The sequence below is a fragment of the Hemitrygon akajei genome, chromosome 10 (assembly GCF_048418815.1).
Source record: "Hemitrygon akajei chromosome 10, sHemAka1.3, whole genome shotgun sequence".
In the NCBI taxonomy this organism is placed as follows: Eukaryota; Metazoa; Chordata; class Chondrichthyes; order Myliobatiformes; family Dasyatidae; genus Hemitrygon; species Hemitrygon akajei.
In genome coordinates, this window is record NC_133133.1 from 146,881,749 (window position 1) to 146,898,235 (window position 16,487).

The 16,487-nt window shown below is 41.6% G+C and overlaps 1 protein-coding gene across 5 annotated transcripts in view; it reads right to left on the reverse strand.

Annotated features, from left to right (window-relative positions):
* cacna2d4a (calcium channel, voltage-dependent, alpha 2/delta subunit 4a) overlaps positions 1–16,487 on the reverse strand; it is a 370,881-nt gene that overhangs the window by 280,190 nt on the left and 74,204 nt on the right. For all 5 annotated transcript variants that reach the window (XR_012100619.1, XR_012100620.1, XM_073059275.1 and 2 more), the window contains exons 10-11: positions 5,780–5,869; positions 3,093–3,206 (exon numbers count right to left, since the gene is read on the reverse strand). Coding sequence is in view for 3 of the 5 variants with exons in the window: in XM_073059275.1 (XP_072915376.1) it covers positions 3,093–3,206; positions 5,780–5,869 (204 nt within the window). In the remaining 2 variants the exon portion in view is untranslated. The remainder of the gene's footprint in view (positions 1–3,092; positions 3,207–5,779; positions 5,870–16,487) is intronic.

Sequence of the window (16,487 nt, forward strand, 5' to 3'; positions counted from 1 at the left end):
TCAGCAAAACGATTCCTGAAGACAGAGGCAACATGTGTGAACTTCATGGTGAGAAGACTGCGGGATGGGGCGTGGGCTGATGTTTGACTCTATTACATCGATTAAAGCTACCATTGTAGGCCGATTAAAGCGTTGAGGAAGATTGAGACATCAAGGTGAATGCACAAGTTTGGAGATCGTTTGGGTGCTTCAGCGCTCTTCAGTCTTTGAGAGGGCTTTTGGGAGGCAGAGGCGTATGCTGGAACCTCGTGGTAAGAAGGCTGGGACCTCGACTCCATTTTGTTGATTAATGCTTCCATGGTTCGCTGATTAAAGCAAAGAGGGAGATTGAAACATCAAGGCGAATGCAGAAGGTGAACACTAACTGCCTGCCTTTTGATCCCAAGTGGGATTGCTCTGCTATTGGAGAAGGAGAAGGCTTTTTGATTGCTGGTGGAGTCACTCTGCTATGGAGAGGGGAGACTGACTTTTGATCACTGGTGGGATTGCTCTGCTACATAGAAAGAAAGACCTACCTCTGGGCCCGGGAAAAGTTACCCAGGTTTTCTGTGTTTTGGATATGTACTTGGACTATAGACTTTTTTTTCACTCTTACAGTATTTTTATATCCTGTGTTTTTCATCCTATCTTTCTAATTTTTTTGGTGTGTGCGGGGGTAGAGGATCTGGGGGGGGGTCGATGTGACTGTTCCATTTTTATTCAGGGAGGAAGGATTTGGGAGTTGATGATTGTGCTGCTGTTCTTTTCTTTCCTTTCTTGGTTTTGTGGTTAAATGGAGAAGAAGAATTCCAGAGCTGTATATTTTGATAATTAATGAATCTTTGAACCTTTGATTTGGTCTTATTTTTAAACCACAAGAACCTACCATTCTTGTGGTTTAAGTTTATATTCTACTACTTTTACCAGAGAGCCTTGATTCTTATGAGGATGTACGGTGAGAAGAGTTCCTTGGAGCTTGATTCAAATTCTACCGCAGTGATACACTTGTTTCTGAAAAACCAGTTTTCAGTTTTTCTGTTACATTCTCAAGTAGCAATCTTGTTTGGGTAGAGGGCCCCTCTCTGGAGAGGCATTATGCACCAAGATACTTCTGATAGTTACGAGCAGAGCAAACAGTTCCTGTAACATTCCTAGCTGCCACTCAAAAGCTATACTTATTAGCTCTAATCCTGGGGGCACATGGAGGATAACAATCAGGCCATGAAAATATGCTAAGGGCCATCAATAACTCACTTAAGAGAATAAATCTAGCTGTATGCAAACTAGGAATTGAAACAGTCTCAGAATAGTACTTGAATATCCATCTAAAATTCATTTCAGATGCAAATAATGCAAGCTCTGCAGTCCCTATTAAATTTCACTGGATTGCCCCAGGCATATGCTTTAACAGGCTGAAAATCAGCTTTTATGGGTACAGTGCAGCCCCGAGTTACAAATAGTTTCCATTTTCAAACATATCCATGTCAACGTTTTCCTGATGTTGTAAAATACCCAAGAATCACATGATATGATAACCACAACTTCACAGTATTGTATTGAATGGCATCAAAAGCACATAAGACTGGTAATTACTGAAAGAGGAGAGAGGAAATTGTTCTGCTTTCAGGGGAATGAGTATATAGTACGTATGTACTCAGACCTTTGAACTTAATAACAATATGAGAGCTCATATCATATGTATAAATGAGTGTTCTTAATCCAGGGAAAGTATGTATTTTGATGTTTATCAAAATAATTCACAGTAAAGAGAAATGGATTAAAATGTCCCTCAGAAGTTTATTGCAATTCTAGTGTACTTAGGAAGGCAATCATCATCTGCTGAGTTACTGTATCTCATGGGTAAAACACTGAGATCATTGAAAGGTAAGAGATTTCTCCTCCACCACTATGTTTTTCCAATTATCTCAAATTCCTCCCTTCTCAAAAAGAGACATAGCTTTTTATATTCCGGGTGTGGATCATTGATATCAAATGCAAAACCGAAGGGAATACTGGGTCCCTTTATTATTGCCTTTTTCTGTACCCATATCAGAAACAGAGCCTGGTTTTTTGTCACTGTCTTATCTTATTGTCTTGAGCACAATATAACTGATGCACCATCAATAACTCTCGGAGACGGGAGGCGAACGATAGGCTTTTATTATCTGCAAGAGACCACGATTAGCAGAAAGAGACCACCACACAACATCCTGGAGACTGAGGGTGGAGCAGTGCCTCCAATCGCCTTTATACAGGGGTCTATGGGAGGAGCCACAGGAGCAGTCAGCAGAGGGGCGCGCCCAGACAGGTATATGTAGTTCACCACAATAACAAAGGATTTAATCATTATCCTTTATGCAATCTTAAACATTCTTAAACTCTGGATAGTCTTATCAGCATGTTTAGTATCTATTTACACAGGGCAACATGATAAAGATAGATATTTTCATCTCCAACGATACACTTTGCATTTTCAAACAAGGGAAAATCTACAGATGATGGAAATCCAAGCAACACACACAAATGCTGGAGGAACTCAGCGGGCCAGGCAGCATCTATGGAAAAGAGTAAACAGCTGATGTTTCGGGCTGAGATCCTTCATCAGGACTGGAGAAAGAAGATGAGAAGTCAGAGAAAAAATCTCCCCCCTCCTTCTTCGTCTGACTTCTCATCTTTTTTCTCCAGTCCTGATGAAGGGTCTCAGCCCAAAATGTCAACTGTTTACTCTTTTCTCCAGCATTTTCTGTGTGCCACTTTACATTTTACTTGACACACAAACCATAAATTATTAAATAATAATTTATATAGGCTCAAAATTATTGGTTACAAAACCAGAAAGTGCTAAGGAGAACTCAGAGAGAAATGGGTGCTCATACAGAAAGTGGTCAATCTGTCTTCCAGTGGAAGGGGCTACTTTTGGATTATAAATATAGTTTATACCACTTCCATTAATGCAGGAAATTGTGTTATTTTGCCTCAGTCCTGTGTTTTCATCAGATATCTGTTGATGTTTTTTTAGAAGCTCACTGACTCCTCTGCTTTCTTCATTGGAAATGCCTCCAAGATGAAAATGTAATAACATTCACATTTCATCATATTGATTCTGCACGCACCTTACAGTCAGGCCAATTGTATTGTTCAAACACTGGTTCATATTCTTCAACTGCACCATCTGTGATCAGCATGATAGCCTGATTACACAGGCTGCCTTGTCCTGTCTCATTGAACTAACAGAAGGAATAGAAATAGTAATAGCAGCACATAGAATTGAGTGGAGAAAATCAAGGAACATCGGTCAACATTTAAATTAACATTTAAGTTATGCTTCCACATAAGCTGAACAACTGTGTGATATAAATTGAATTTACATATATCTCAGCATAGATGTTTTATTCAGTGGTGTATTAGCAATGTAGGAAACATGTTGACACCTGCAACCTAAAGCTCAGTCAGCTCCTAATTTTAAGAAAATACCACGCTACTGTTGTACACGTTCTACTGGAGAACAGTGTTAAAGGGTGACATTTGAAGAATTTGAAATCTCCCAGTCTTAGATACTGCCTGGACAAAACCTGTGCCAGAAAGAAGTAAATTTTCAGTACATCTTTATCACCAAGAAAAAACAACATAATAACGTGAATAAGATTGTATTTTCTTTCCTCTTGGACCATAAAACTATAAGACATAGGAATAGAATTGGGCCATACAGTCTACTGGGTCTTTTCCGTCATTCCAACAGGGCTGATTTATTTTCCCTCTCAACTCCATTCTCCTTTGACACTCAGACAAATCAAGAAACTATCAACTTCTGCTTTAACTATACCCAATGACTTGGCCTCCACAGCTGACAGTGTCAATGAATTCCGCAGATTCACTACACTTTGGCTAAAGAACTACCTCTTTATCTCTGTTCTAAAGGAATAGTCTTCTATTCTGAGGCCCACTGATCCTAATTCTCCCACTATTGGAAGCATCCTCTTGATATCCACTCTATCTTGGCCTTTCAATATTTGGTAGATTTTCCAAGATAGCACCCCCCCCCCCATTCTTTTAATTTCCAGTGAGTACAGGTACAGAGCTATCAAAAGCTCCTCATACAATAGCCCTTTCATTCCTGGGATAATTCACGTAAATCTCCTCTGGACCCTCTCCAATCCTGGTACATCCTGTCTTAGACATGTGGCCTAAATCAACTCACACTGCTCCGTGCTGTCTGACCAATATCTTATAAAACCTCAGCATCACGTCCTTGCTTTTATATTCTAGTCCTCTTGAAATGAATGCTAACATTGCATTTGCCTTCCTTGCTACCTTATCATCCCTTTTGTGGGATAGCGGGCATTACATTTTAGTGTACACTCTCCCATAAAATAACAAATATCTGGGGATCAAAGGAGCTCACCACAGATTGTGTTGGCATGTCAGGTTATCAAAAATTTAGTTCTTAAGATACTTCTATTGAAGGCGCTGAACTTTCATGTTAATTAGATCTGTTATCATTTATAATTCAAATTACTATATTGTTGTTTATTGTATTTCTTGTTCAAATTAGTTTGTTGGTCTTTCCTCTGTTGCTGCTCCTACATTTCCTACAAATCTTACACTTTGAGAATAGCCAATGAACTTTGTCACATTCTATAGCTTCACATTGTTACTTTGCCTAACCTAGCCAGCAGTGGTTGGCTATTTCAGACTAGCAAAAACAGGGCATTTCCGTTCTAACTTAATCAGAAGCAAATATAAGTTCATTAGTCTCAATAGAAGTTAATAAAAGGCAAAGCACAGAAGACATGACAAAACAATGAACATACGCACTGAAGCAATAAAAGATCTAAAATATTCCAGGAGGCACTCTAGTGATGGGCCTAAACTTTGCCCCTGCCTTTTTAAGATCCGTCAAAATGCTACTGCATCAAATGGCCTGAGTGAGCACGAGCTCCCAAGTATGCCCTATAATGATCAAAATTGCTAGAAATCAAGTCACCAACCCACAGAAAAGGGTTGGAGGTTGAGTTATTTCATTCTATGTTACTTTATTATTCCAATTACTTTTTATTACTCCTATTGTTAATTTTCCTTTTATTAGTTCAGTTTCATTAATTATTATTTCAACCCACCCAACATGTTTTTAGATATTGCTATCAGAGACATTAAAAAAACAATTAAAACATCTATAACCAAGAATGAACTATAGAGAATTGTCAAGGCATTCCAGCCATTTTATGATGATTCTAAAAACACAAAATGCTGGCAGAACTCAGCAGGCCAGACAGCATCTATGGGAGGAGGTAGTGACGACGTTTCGGGCCAAAACCCTTCATCAGGAGTGAAGTAACATGGGATGGTCGAGGGGCGATAATGATTCTAATTCATTTTATAATGAATGCTTCTTTTATTGCTGTGGAGTTCATTCTGTGAAGAGTCCTAAAGAAAGTGTGGCACATGTTCAGAACCAATAGGAAAGACAAATGACTGGATTACCTGCCTTTTTGTTAAGTGTGACTGTTCGACCAATGCAAAGACCCTTTGTGCAGAACTTGCTTGACACAATATTGGCAATGAGGATTACAGGAATTGAAGACAATGCAACATGAATGCAAAAAGAAATTCAGGTGTTTGAGTTTTCCCCTTCTCCCAGACATGTAAAAATTGTGCTAATTTTGACTGTTCCCAATATTAACAAATATCAATGATAAAATATTTTCCAATTCTTGTTATATAGCGGTACAAAAAAAGCAGTACCTCCTTTCCCCCAATTAATCCCAGACATTTTTAATATGAATGCTAAAATTATACAAACCTCATTCAAGATTATGAAAGCTTCAATGAGTCCCTTATTTACAATTCCTGTCCCTTTGGCATTAAGATTTTCAACCAGTTGCTTGAAGTGCTGACATGGTATATAAATAAAACAGAAATAGTAAATATTTGTTTCTGCAGTAAGTATCTAATGACAAACCATTAATACGATCATTTTAAAGAGTAAATGAACAGTGAGTATAATTATAAATTCCTCATGATATTGCTCATTGTGTATTTGATTAATTAGTATTATCAAGGGTTCTAACTTCACTACCCAGACAGTGGCAGTGACGAAAAAAGTCTGCAATACCTAGATGAAATGAGAAAGCTAGACTGGTTCCGGGAATATCACAGAAAAATCTGAGAAGGATGGTCCTAAAAATATGTTACATTAGACGTAGGGTATAGTGTATCACTGTTATCAAGAAAAAAACACCAGTCACCCCAACCACCCCTGATGATCCTCCAGGCCTTCTTTCTGCACCTGCTCAACAGAGCAGGACGTTCACATCCACAGATGCGCTGGGCTGTCAGTACCACTGTCTGCAGTGTCCAGCGATCAATGTCCTCCTTGTGCAGCTGGATGCTAGACTTCCTATCGAATTGCCGACAGGTAGTAAGAACGGGCTCCCTCTCCTCTGCCCCTCTGACCCTCAACACAGGTGCCCTCCAGGGTTGTGTTCTGAGTCCCCTTCTCTACTCCCTTTACACCCATGACTGTACTGCCACACACAGCTCTAATCTGCTGTCAGGTTCGCAGATGACACAACTTAGATCGGCCTTATTTCTAGCAGTAATGAGACAGCCTGCAGAGGAGAGATCATTAGTCAGAGGATTAAATTCAAGAGCCATGAGACATGCTTCAACTCTATAAAACTCTGTTTAGACCACACTAGGATTGTGTTCTGTCTTGGCTGCCTCATTATAGGAAGGATGAAGTCACAAGATGGATAGGAAAATAAATTGCAAAGAGTATATAAGGAAGTTAGAAAGGGACATTGGGAGGTGAGTTAGCATAGATTGAGCAGCACTGTGTCTCAGGTAATGCCTCAACTCCAGTGGTCCATGTTCAATCATAACCTCTGGTGCTGCCTATGTGGGAGTTGCACATTCTCTCTGTGAATGTGTGAGTTTCAGATACTCCAATTCTCCCACATCCTGAAGAAATGCATATTGGTATCTTAATTTTCCATTGTAAATGCCCTTCCAATGAAAGTCAGTCAATGGCAGAATTTGTGGAAATTGATGAGATTGTGGGGAAAATAAACTGGGATCAGTGCGAATGAATTTTGGTGCTTGGAAAATATGAATTAGTCCATTTTAGCATGAGGACTGGGAAAAAAAAACCAGTTAACATTATGGTGAGAGATTGCAAAGCTCCAAGATGCAGAGGATATAAGTGTCTTTGCAAAAGTATAGTGTGTAGATACAACATGTAATTAAGAAAGCTAAATGATAGTTACTGTTCATTCCTCGGGCAAGTGAAGACAAAATTCAGACATTTATGTGCAATCTGAGGCGTTGGCTTACAATAAAACATTGAATTAACTATGCATGTATCCATTGGATTTTGGAAGAATGAGGGGAACCTGATTGAAACCTAAGATCTTAAATGGTCTTAACAAGGCAGATGTGGGAGAATCTGGAATTAGGGATCATTGTTTAAAAATGGTCATTCGTTCTGACCGGCTCCATCACTGCCTGGTATGGAAACTCCAACGTGCAGGATTGACAGAGCCTGCAGAAGGTTGTAGATTCAGCCAGCTCCATCAACAATACAACTCTCCCCACCAACAAGGATATATTGAAAAGGCGGTACCGCGAGAAGGTGCTATCCTTTGTTAAAGACCCTCACCATTCAGAACACGCCCTTTCTACATTACTCTTCATTTTCCAGGGAGGAAGCGTAGGAGCCTGAAGACTCACACTCAACTTTTTAGAAACAATTTCTTCCCTTCCACCATCAGATTTCCGAACGGTCCATGAACCCAGGAATACTACCCCACAATTCTTGTTTTCCATATTTATTTACTTTGTACCTTGTAGTAATTTTTATGTTGTGCACTGTACTGCTTCCACAAAACAACAAATTTCATGATGTAAATCAGTGATAATAAACCTAATTCTGATTCTATAGATGAATATGAAAAATATTCTTTCAGAGGGTTCTAAACAACTGGCACTCTCATGTGACAGTAAAAGCAGTACCATTTGATTATTTTTAAGGCAGATGTGGATAGATACTTAATAAGTAAGGTGGTTACCATCATGGACAGAGATGTGGATTTGACATTGTAATCAGAACAATCATGTTCTTATCAAATCACACAGGTAAATTAAAAGGCTTTCTTATGCTCCTAATTCTTATGTTCATATACTGTAAACATTAAAATAAGTCATTATCAGCTGTCATTTGGCAACTTTCCTAATTACCAGCTCCACTATAACCACTGTAGTTTCTGTGGGCTCTCCAGATTTTACTAAGATCAACAACTGGTAAACACTTAAAGCAGTTAATGGTACAATAATGCATGAAAAATCCATCCAGATGGTGCACAGTTCCACAAGTTCCTCTTCTTTAAAAAGTAGTAAGCCCATGTATGGTACTTCATTAACTGTTACATTATGAATGGTTCACAATTTACATGATTGCATTGTACGATGCACTGGATATTGACGGATACACACTGTTATACGTTTAACTAATTGCAGCCACTCAGTCTCTGACTTTTCAACTATAAAACTCCTCAGTCTTTGTTGCATTTAATATCACAGAAGTATCCAGTACAAATATATATAATTCTAGTAGATTACTTTTACAGATAGGCTTCATTCACATTCTGTTCTGCAAATGTTATCTCAGTATAATTATATTTATGATTATGCTTCAGTGTGAATACGATATAACCTGTCGTAAACACCAGCTGTTCACATAACAAACACAGGGACAAATAACTCATGTTAGCTATAACAGTAGTTATACATTGCATTTGAAATGTTACTATATGAGAACAAAATTAGAACAATTTCTACTTTTGTTGCATAAGACTCTCTATTTTTGTGCTTCTGCTTTCACAACATCTTGCATCCTGACTCTGATTTCCTGTAGGCATCAAACATCATTTTTTCCTGCTGCCCTTTTTTTAAGGTGAAAAAATTATCTCCCAAGTAACCTTCTCTGGGCCACCTTCTAGCCTTTCAACTATTTTACTCTGACTTGTTGCTCTCTGATTATACTATATTAAGATGACATTTGTAAAATTCATGCCCAGTGTTATGTCACAAATTAATCTTTAGAGTTTTTGAACTGCCTTCAAATGCAATACTATCTCTTCCTTCTTTAAACATCCAATTCAACCTGCAATTGATACTGACCATTTAGCATTTCTGTAAACAATAAAATTACATACGCACAATGAAGGCCCAGTGTTGACCATAAATTCTAATGTACTAGGTTGTGATGCTGTTTGTATGGATTATGGGATCTCTACACATCCATTTGCCTTGACCAATTGAGGTGAGACTTGATTAACCAATATCAGAAAGGTGAGTCTTCATTGTCCAGTATCAGGGAGGATTTGACAGTGCCATCTCTAATCAAACTGGCCTCGTTCTGAAAGACATAGCTGGAAAATTGGGCTATTGGATTTATGCCAAATGGTGGATGAATTAGCACAAGGGAAAGACTTATCTGATGTATTCCAGATTCATCTATCTAAGGTAGCATTTTTGGTACTGATCTCAAGGGCATCTTCCAATGTGTGTATATTGTGACAATGAGCTCAATGGTATTCACACAGGAATTCAAGGTTAGGAACCCAAAGATGTGCTGTGACAATTTGCAGCAAATAAATAAATAAATAAACAAACACTCCACCACAAATCCTAGCTTGATTTCACTAGGATGAATGATTATAGTATGAAGGTATTTTAGTTTCCCATATATTAACTGGAATTGCCTTGTCTGAATGACTCACAGGAAGTGGAATTCTTGAGATGTGTCCAAGAGAGCTTTTTGACCCAGCATTCAGATAATGAAAGAGCTTTACTGGATCTCATCTTACAGTGTAATGGAAGGAGTGTCAGTGGGAAAGCATTTTGGAGATATTGATCATAATTCTATATATTTCAGAGTTAGGAATGCATTACAAACAAAATTAAATTGGGAGAAGGCCTATTCCATTAAATTACATTAGGGAACTACCACTCAGGTGACAGATCTCTTGGTGGGAGAGCATTTTGGAGATAGAGACCATAACTCCTTCAATTTTAGCATAGCCATGAATAAGGATAGGAACAAATGATATGGAAAAGTATTTAATTTAAACATAATGGTATTAGTCAGGAATTTGAGGGTTGTTGCACTCAGTCTTCTATAACTACTGATGAGACCTGAAACCAGGAGACAGGACAATGGTGGAACTTGAAATGCCCCTTCACTCAGCAAAACAACACAACTACAAAATCTCAAAACTCAAACCCGAACTGTGCATCCCAAGGCACGTCTATTTTCCAAAAATATTCAAGATGTTGATTTAAACAATGATCAGCCTGGGATTGTGTGGTGAACTAGATATACCTGTCTGACTGCTCCTGTGGCTCCTCCCACAGACCCTGCTGACTGCTCCTGTGGCTCCTCCCACAGACCCCTGTATAAAGGCGACTGTGGTCTGCTGCTCTCCCTCATTTTCCCAGGATGTAGTGTTGTTCTTCAGTCAATAAAAGCCGATATCTCACTTCCTAAGTCTCAGCGTGAGTTATTGATGGTGCATCAGATTGGTTGTCAGCTGACCAAGAGGCGATGATTGTTTCAGCTTACTGTAACACCTCCATCTTGAAAATCAATGCCTGCAGGACTTGAGCTGAGGGCTGATTTGGATTGGAACAACTGGTTTATACTGGCTATCAGTTCTAGATGAGACTAATGAGCTGGAGCATGTTGAGGTTAAGTAAGAGGATATGGTAGAGCTTCTGAAAAACAACAGAACAGATAAGACTCCAGGTTGGACAGGATATAACCCAGATTGATACGTAAAGTGAGCAAAGAAATTGCGGGGGCACAGACAGTGATCTTTGCATCTTCACTGGCCACATGAGTAGTATTAGAGGATTGGAGGATGGCAAGTGGTGTTCTGTTATTCAAGAAATGTAATAATTCTGTGCAAGGCCACTGAGAAGATTTAAAAAGTGAGGAGTTTCTTTCAGTGGAAGATTTGATTGGTAGAAGGGCAGAGATGTAGTAGCTCGTCATCATGCAAGACTGCTGTGAAGATTTAAAATCAAGGAGTTTCTTTCACCGGGAGATTCGACTGGGAGGAGTGCACGGATGCAGTAGCTCACCTTTGCGCAAGGCTGCCGAGAAATTTCCGGGATAAAGGCAGCCACTACCTAGTGGAGCAGTTGTCAAAGGAGCTGCATCTCGATGACCTTTGGCTTGTTAGGGAAAGTGAGAAGGTGATCGATAGGAGCTACAGGCAAATAGTCACATAGGGGCCACAGGAGACATATAAGTGCGTGGGTGAGGGAAGGGAGAGCATCAGGTAGTGGAGAGCACCCTTGTGGCTGCCCCCTTAACAATAAGTACTTCATTTTGACTACTGTTCGGGAGGGACAACCTACCTGGGGGAAGCAACAGTGGCTGTGCCTCTGGCACTGAGTCTGGCCCTGTGGTTCAGAAGGGTAGGGTACAGGTCAGGATGGCAGCAGTGATAGGGGTCTCTATAGTTAGGGGTACATATAGGCAATTTCGTGGACACGAAAAAAAACATGGATGATAGTTTGCCTCCCAAGTGCCAAGGTTTGTGATGTTTCTGAATGCATCCACAATATCCTGAAATGAAACGTTCAGCAGCCAGAGGTCATGGTGCATATTGGTACCAATGACATAGGTAGAAAAAGGGAGGAGGTCCTGAAAACAGACTACAGGGAGTTAGGAAGGAAGTTGAGAAGCAGGACCTCAAAGGTAGTAATCTCTCAGGATTACTGTCTGTGCCACATGACAGTGAATACAGGAATAGAGTGAGGTGGAGGATAAATGCGTGGCTGAGGGATTGGAGCAGGGGTAGGGTTCAGATTTCTGGATCATTGGGACCTCTTTTGGGATAGGCGTGACCTGTACAAAAAGAAAGGGTTGCACTTGAATCCGAGGGGGACCAATATCCTGGCAGGGAGGTTAGCCAAGACTATTGGGGAGAGATTAAACTAGAATTGCTTGGGGGTGGGAACCAAACTGAAGAGATGGAAGAAGGGGTAGCTGGCTCACAAATAGAGAAATCTTGGAGACAGTGGAAGAGGGAGGATAAGGGATACACTCAGACCAATGGTTTGAGATGTGTCTATTTTAATGTAATGTCATTAGGGGACAGGAGGCTGGACCCAAGTGCAGGACACAGGCACTGAAGTACTAGGGGCAGGACGGGAACAACTCAATGAGAGACAAGACATGGAGAACATGGTGTGTGTGAGGGACGTGACATTCAAGGTGATGCTGGGGTTCCAAGAGAGTCTTAGAGTTCAGGCAGGCAAGGCGGGATCCCGGAGTTCAGGCAGGATCTAGGAGTTCACTGGGCGGGCCGCATAACTCCTAGGCAGGGCCCGGACCTCCTAGGCAGGAACACGGGGGTCTGGGCAGGTCATGGGACACCTGGATAGGTAGCAGGGCACAACCCATCAGCAGCGAGGGATAGGTAGGGGCAGAGACCTCTGGGCAGGCCACATAACTCCTAGGCAGGGCCCAGACCTCTCAGGCAGGAACACAGGGGCCTGAGCAGGTCACAGGGCACCTGGGTAGGTAGCAGGGTACAACCCGTCTGCAACAAGGGATGGAAAGGGGCAGAGTTCCCCACCAGGCAACAGCAGTCCAGACAGGCTTGCCCAACAGAGGCAAGGGATAGGAAGGGAACTAGGTCCAGGGTGACTGCCAGACTTACTGAAAGAACTTATCTTTAACAAGGGGAACTCCAAGCCACAGGACCAGGACCAGGACCAGGACCAGGACCAGGACCAGGACCAGGACCAGGACCAGGACCGACACTCCCCCCCAAACTCCACTCAGTCCCAGAGCCCCCTATATACACCATCAGCCAATGGGCATCAGGTGCGCCTCCTTGAGCCCCAACAAGCCACGATGATCCACAGGTATGACTACTTGGGCTCAAGGGCGAAAGAAGGGACGGTTACAAGACCCGGAGTCTGGAGTTCACGGACCGGATCAAGACCTGGAATGCGGGTTCCGGACCGGACCATAACATGTAAGAAGCATCATGAACAAAATGGATGAGCTTAGAGCGTGGATCAGTACTTGGAGTTATGATGTTGTGGCTATTACAGAGATTTGGATGGCTCAGGGGCAGGAATAGCTACTTCGAGTGCTAGGCTTTAGATGTTTCAGAAGGGACAGGGAGGGAGACAAAAGAGGTGGAGGCGTGGCACTGCTGATCAGAGATGCAGAAAGGAGTAAGTCATGGAGGGATTGTCTACTGTGTTTCTGTGGGTGGAAGTTAGAAACAGGAAGGTGTCAAGAACTCTACTGGGTGTTTTTTATAGACCAGCCAATAGTAACATGGACATTGAGGAGCAGACAGGGAAACAGATTCTGGAAAGGTGTAATAATAACAGGGTTGTTGTGGTTGGAGATTTTAATTTCCCAAATATTAATTGGCATCTCCCTAAAGCAAAAAGTTTAGATGCGGTGGAGTTTGTTAGGTGTGTTCAGGAAGGTTTCCTGACACAATGTGTAGATAAACCTAAAAGAGGAGAGGCTGTACTTGATCTGGTATTGGGAAATGAACCTGGTGAGGTGTCAGGTCTCTCAGTGGGAGAGTATTTTGGAGACAGTGATCACAATTCTATCTCCTTTACCATAGCTTTAGAGAGGGATAGGAACAGACAAGTTAGGCAAGCATTTAATTGGAGTAAGGGGAAATATGAAGCCATCAGGCAGGAACTAGGAAGCTTAAATGGGGAACAGATGTTCTCAGGGAAATGTATGGCAGAAATGTGGCAAATGTTCAAGGGATATTTGTATGGCGTTCTGCATAGGTACCTTCTATAAGACAGGGAAAGGATGGTAGGGTATAGGAACTGTGGTGTACAAAGGCTGTTGAAAATCTAGTCAAGAAGAAAAGAAAAGCTTATGAAAGGTTCAAAAAAACTAGGTAATGATAGAGATCTAGAAGATTATAAGGCTAGCAGGAAGCTTAAGAATGAAATTAGGAGAGCCAGAAGGGGCCATGAGCAGGATTAAGGAAAACCCCAAGGGGCATTCTACAAGTATGTGAAGAGCAAGAGGCTAAGACATGAGAGAATAGGACCAATCAAGCGTGACAGTGGAAATGTGTGTATGGAACCAGAGGAGATAGCAGAGGTACTTAATGAATACTTTGCTTCAGTATTCACTACAGAAAAGGATCTTGGTGATTGTAGGGATGACACAGCAGATTGGAAAGCTTGAGCATATAGACTTTAAGAAAGAGGATGTGGTGGAGCTTTTAGAAAGCATCAAGTTGGATAAGTCCCTGGGACTGAACGAGAATGGCTACTGTGGGAGGTGAGGGAGGAGATTGCAGAGCCTCTAGCAATGATTTTTGCATCATCAATAGGGATGGGAGAGGTTCCAGAGGATTGAAGGGTTGCAGGTATTTTTCCCTTATTCAAGAAAGGGAGTAGAGATAGCCCAGGAAATTACAGACCAGTGAGTCTTACTTCAGTGGTTGGTAAGTTATGGAAAGGATCCTGAGAGGCAGGATTTATGAATACTTGGAGAGGAATAATATGATTAGGAATAGTCAGCATGGCCTTGTGTAAGGCAGGTCATGCCTTATGAGCCTGATTGAATTTTTTGAGGATGTGACTAAACACGTTGATGAAGGTAGAGTAGTAGATGTAGTGTATATGGATTTCAGCAAGGCATTTGACAGGGTACCCCATGCAAGGCTTATTGAGAAAGTAAGGAAGCATGGAATCCAGAACTGGCTTGCCCACAGAAGACAGAGTGGTTGTACATGAGTCATATTCTGCATGGAGGTCGGTGACCAGTGGTGTGCCTCAGGGATCTGTTCTGGGATCCCTGCTCTTCGTGATTTTTATAAATGGCCTGGATGAGGAAGTGGAGGGATGGGTTAGTAAATTTGCTGATGACACAAAGGTTGGGGGTGTTGTGGATAGTGTGGAGGGCTGTCAGAGGTTACAGTGGGACATTGATAGGATGCAAAACTGGGATAAGAAGTGGCAATGGAGTTCAACCCAGATAAGTGTGAGGTGGTTCATTTTTGTAGGTCAGATATGATGGCAGAATATAGTATTAATGGTAAGACTCTTGGCAGTGTGGGGGATCAGAGGGATCTTGGGGTCTGAGTTCATAGGACACTCAAAGCTGCTGCGCAGGTTGAATATGTGGTTAAGAAGGCATACGGTGCATTGGCCTTCATCAACCATGGGGTTGAGTTAAGAGGTAATGTTCCAGCTATTTAGGACCCTGGTCAGACCCCATTTGGAGCACTGTGCTCAGTTCTGGTTGCCTCACTACAGGAAGAATGTGGAAACTATAGAAAGGGTGTAGAGGAGATTTACAAGGATGTTGCCTGGATTGGGGAGCATACCTTATGAGAATAAATTGAGTGAACTCAGCCTGTTCTCCTTGGAGAGGCAGAGGATGAGAGGTGACCCGATAGAGGCGTATACGATGAGGAGAGGCATTGATCGTGTGGATAGTCAGAGGCTTTTTTCCAGGGCTGAAATGGCTAGCACAAGAGGGCACAGTTTTAAGGTGCTTGGAAGCAGGTACAAAGGAGATGCCAGGGGTAAGTTTTTTTACGCAGACAATGGTGAGTGCATAGAATAAGCAGCCAGTGATGGTGGTGGAGGTGGATACGATGGGGTCTTTTAAGAGACTCCTGGATAGGTACATGGAGCTTAGAAAAATAGAGGGCTAAGGGTAATTTCTAAAGTAAGTACATGTTCAGCACAGCATTGTCGGTCAAAGGGCCTGTATTGTGCTGTGGGTTTTCTATGTTTCTATGAAAAGTCTGGAGCTGGGTCCTTAAGGCTGTCCTACGTCGTGTTCAACGCTGACTGGCAACTCTTGCGGTACTGCTGATACCAAACTATCGGTTTCCGCTTCTCCTTGGCATTCATCAGCACTGTGGAGAGGGGGGAGGCTGCTACACGGCCACCAGCTTGCTTTCCATATCGTACTGCCCTGGCTTGCATATCACATAGACAGCTGGGACACAATATCCATGGTCGACTGCGACCAACAAAGCACCGCAATGCAGTAGAATAATTAATTTTCCAGTGAACTTGCTAAATTTAAAGAAACAGAAGCAAGTAAGTTTTAAGGGAGCACCAGCGTGTGAAAGGCAGCACAGGAAGTATGGCCCCAGAGTATGCATGGGAACATGGGCTTGTGTGTGAAAGGGAATGTAGGAACAATGGCTCCAGTTCTAAGAGGAAATGCAGCAACCAAGGCCCTGGTGAACCAAATGTCAAACATTGAAGATTTCAAAATAATCAGACAACAGCTTTACTGTATATTTTTAATGTTTTAATATTTATTTTTCTGTCTAAGCATGCAGTTGGAAAACTAGTAAGTGGAGGGATGGGCAGATTAGAGATAAAGAAGTTGATTACACAAAGGCATAATCAGCTGGAATATAAAATGAGTGCTGTATATCTCTCTTAACTGATGCACCATCAATAACTCACGC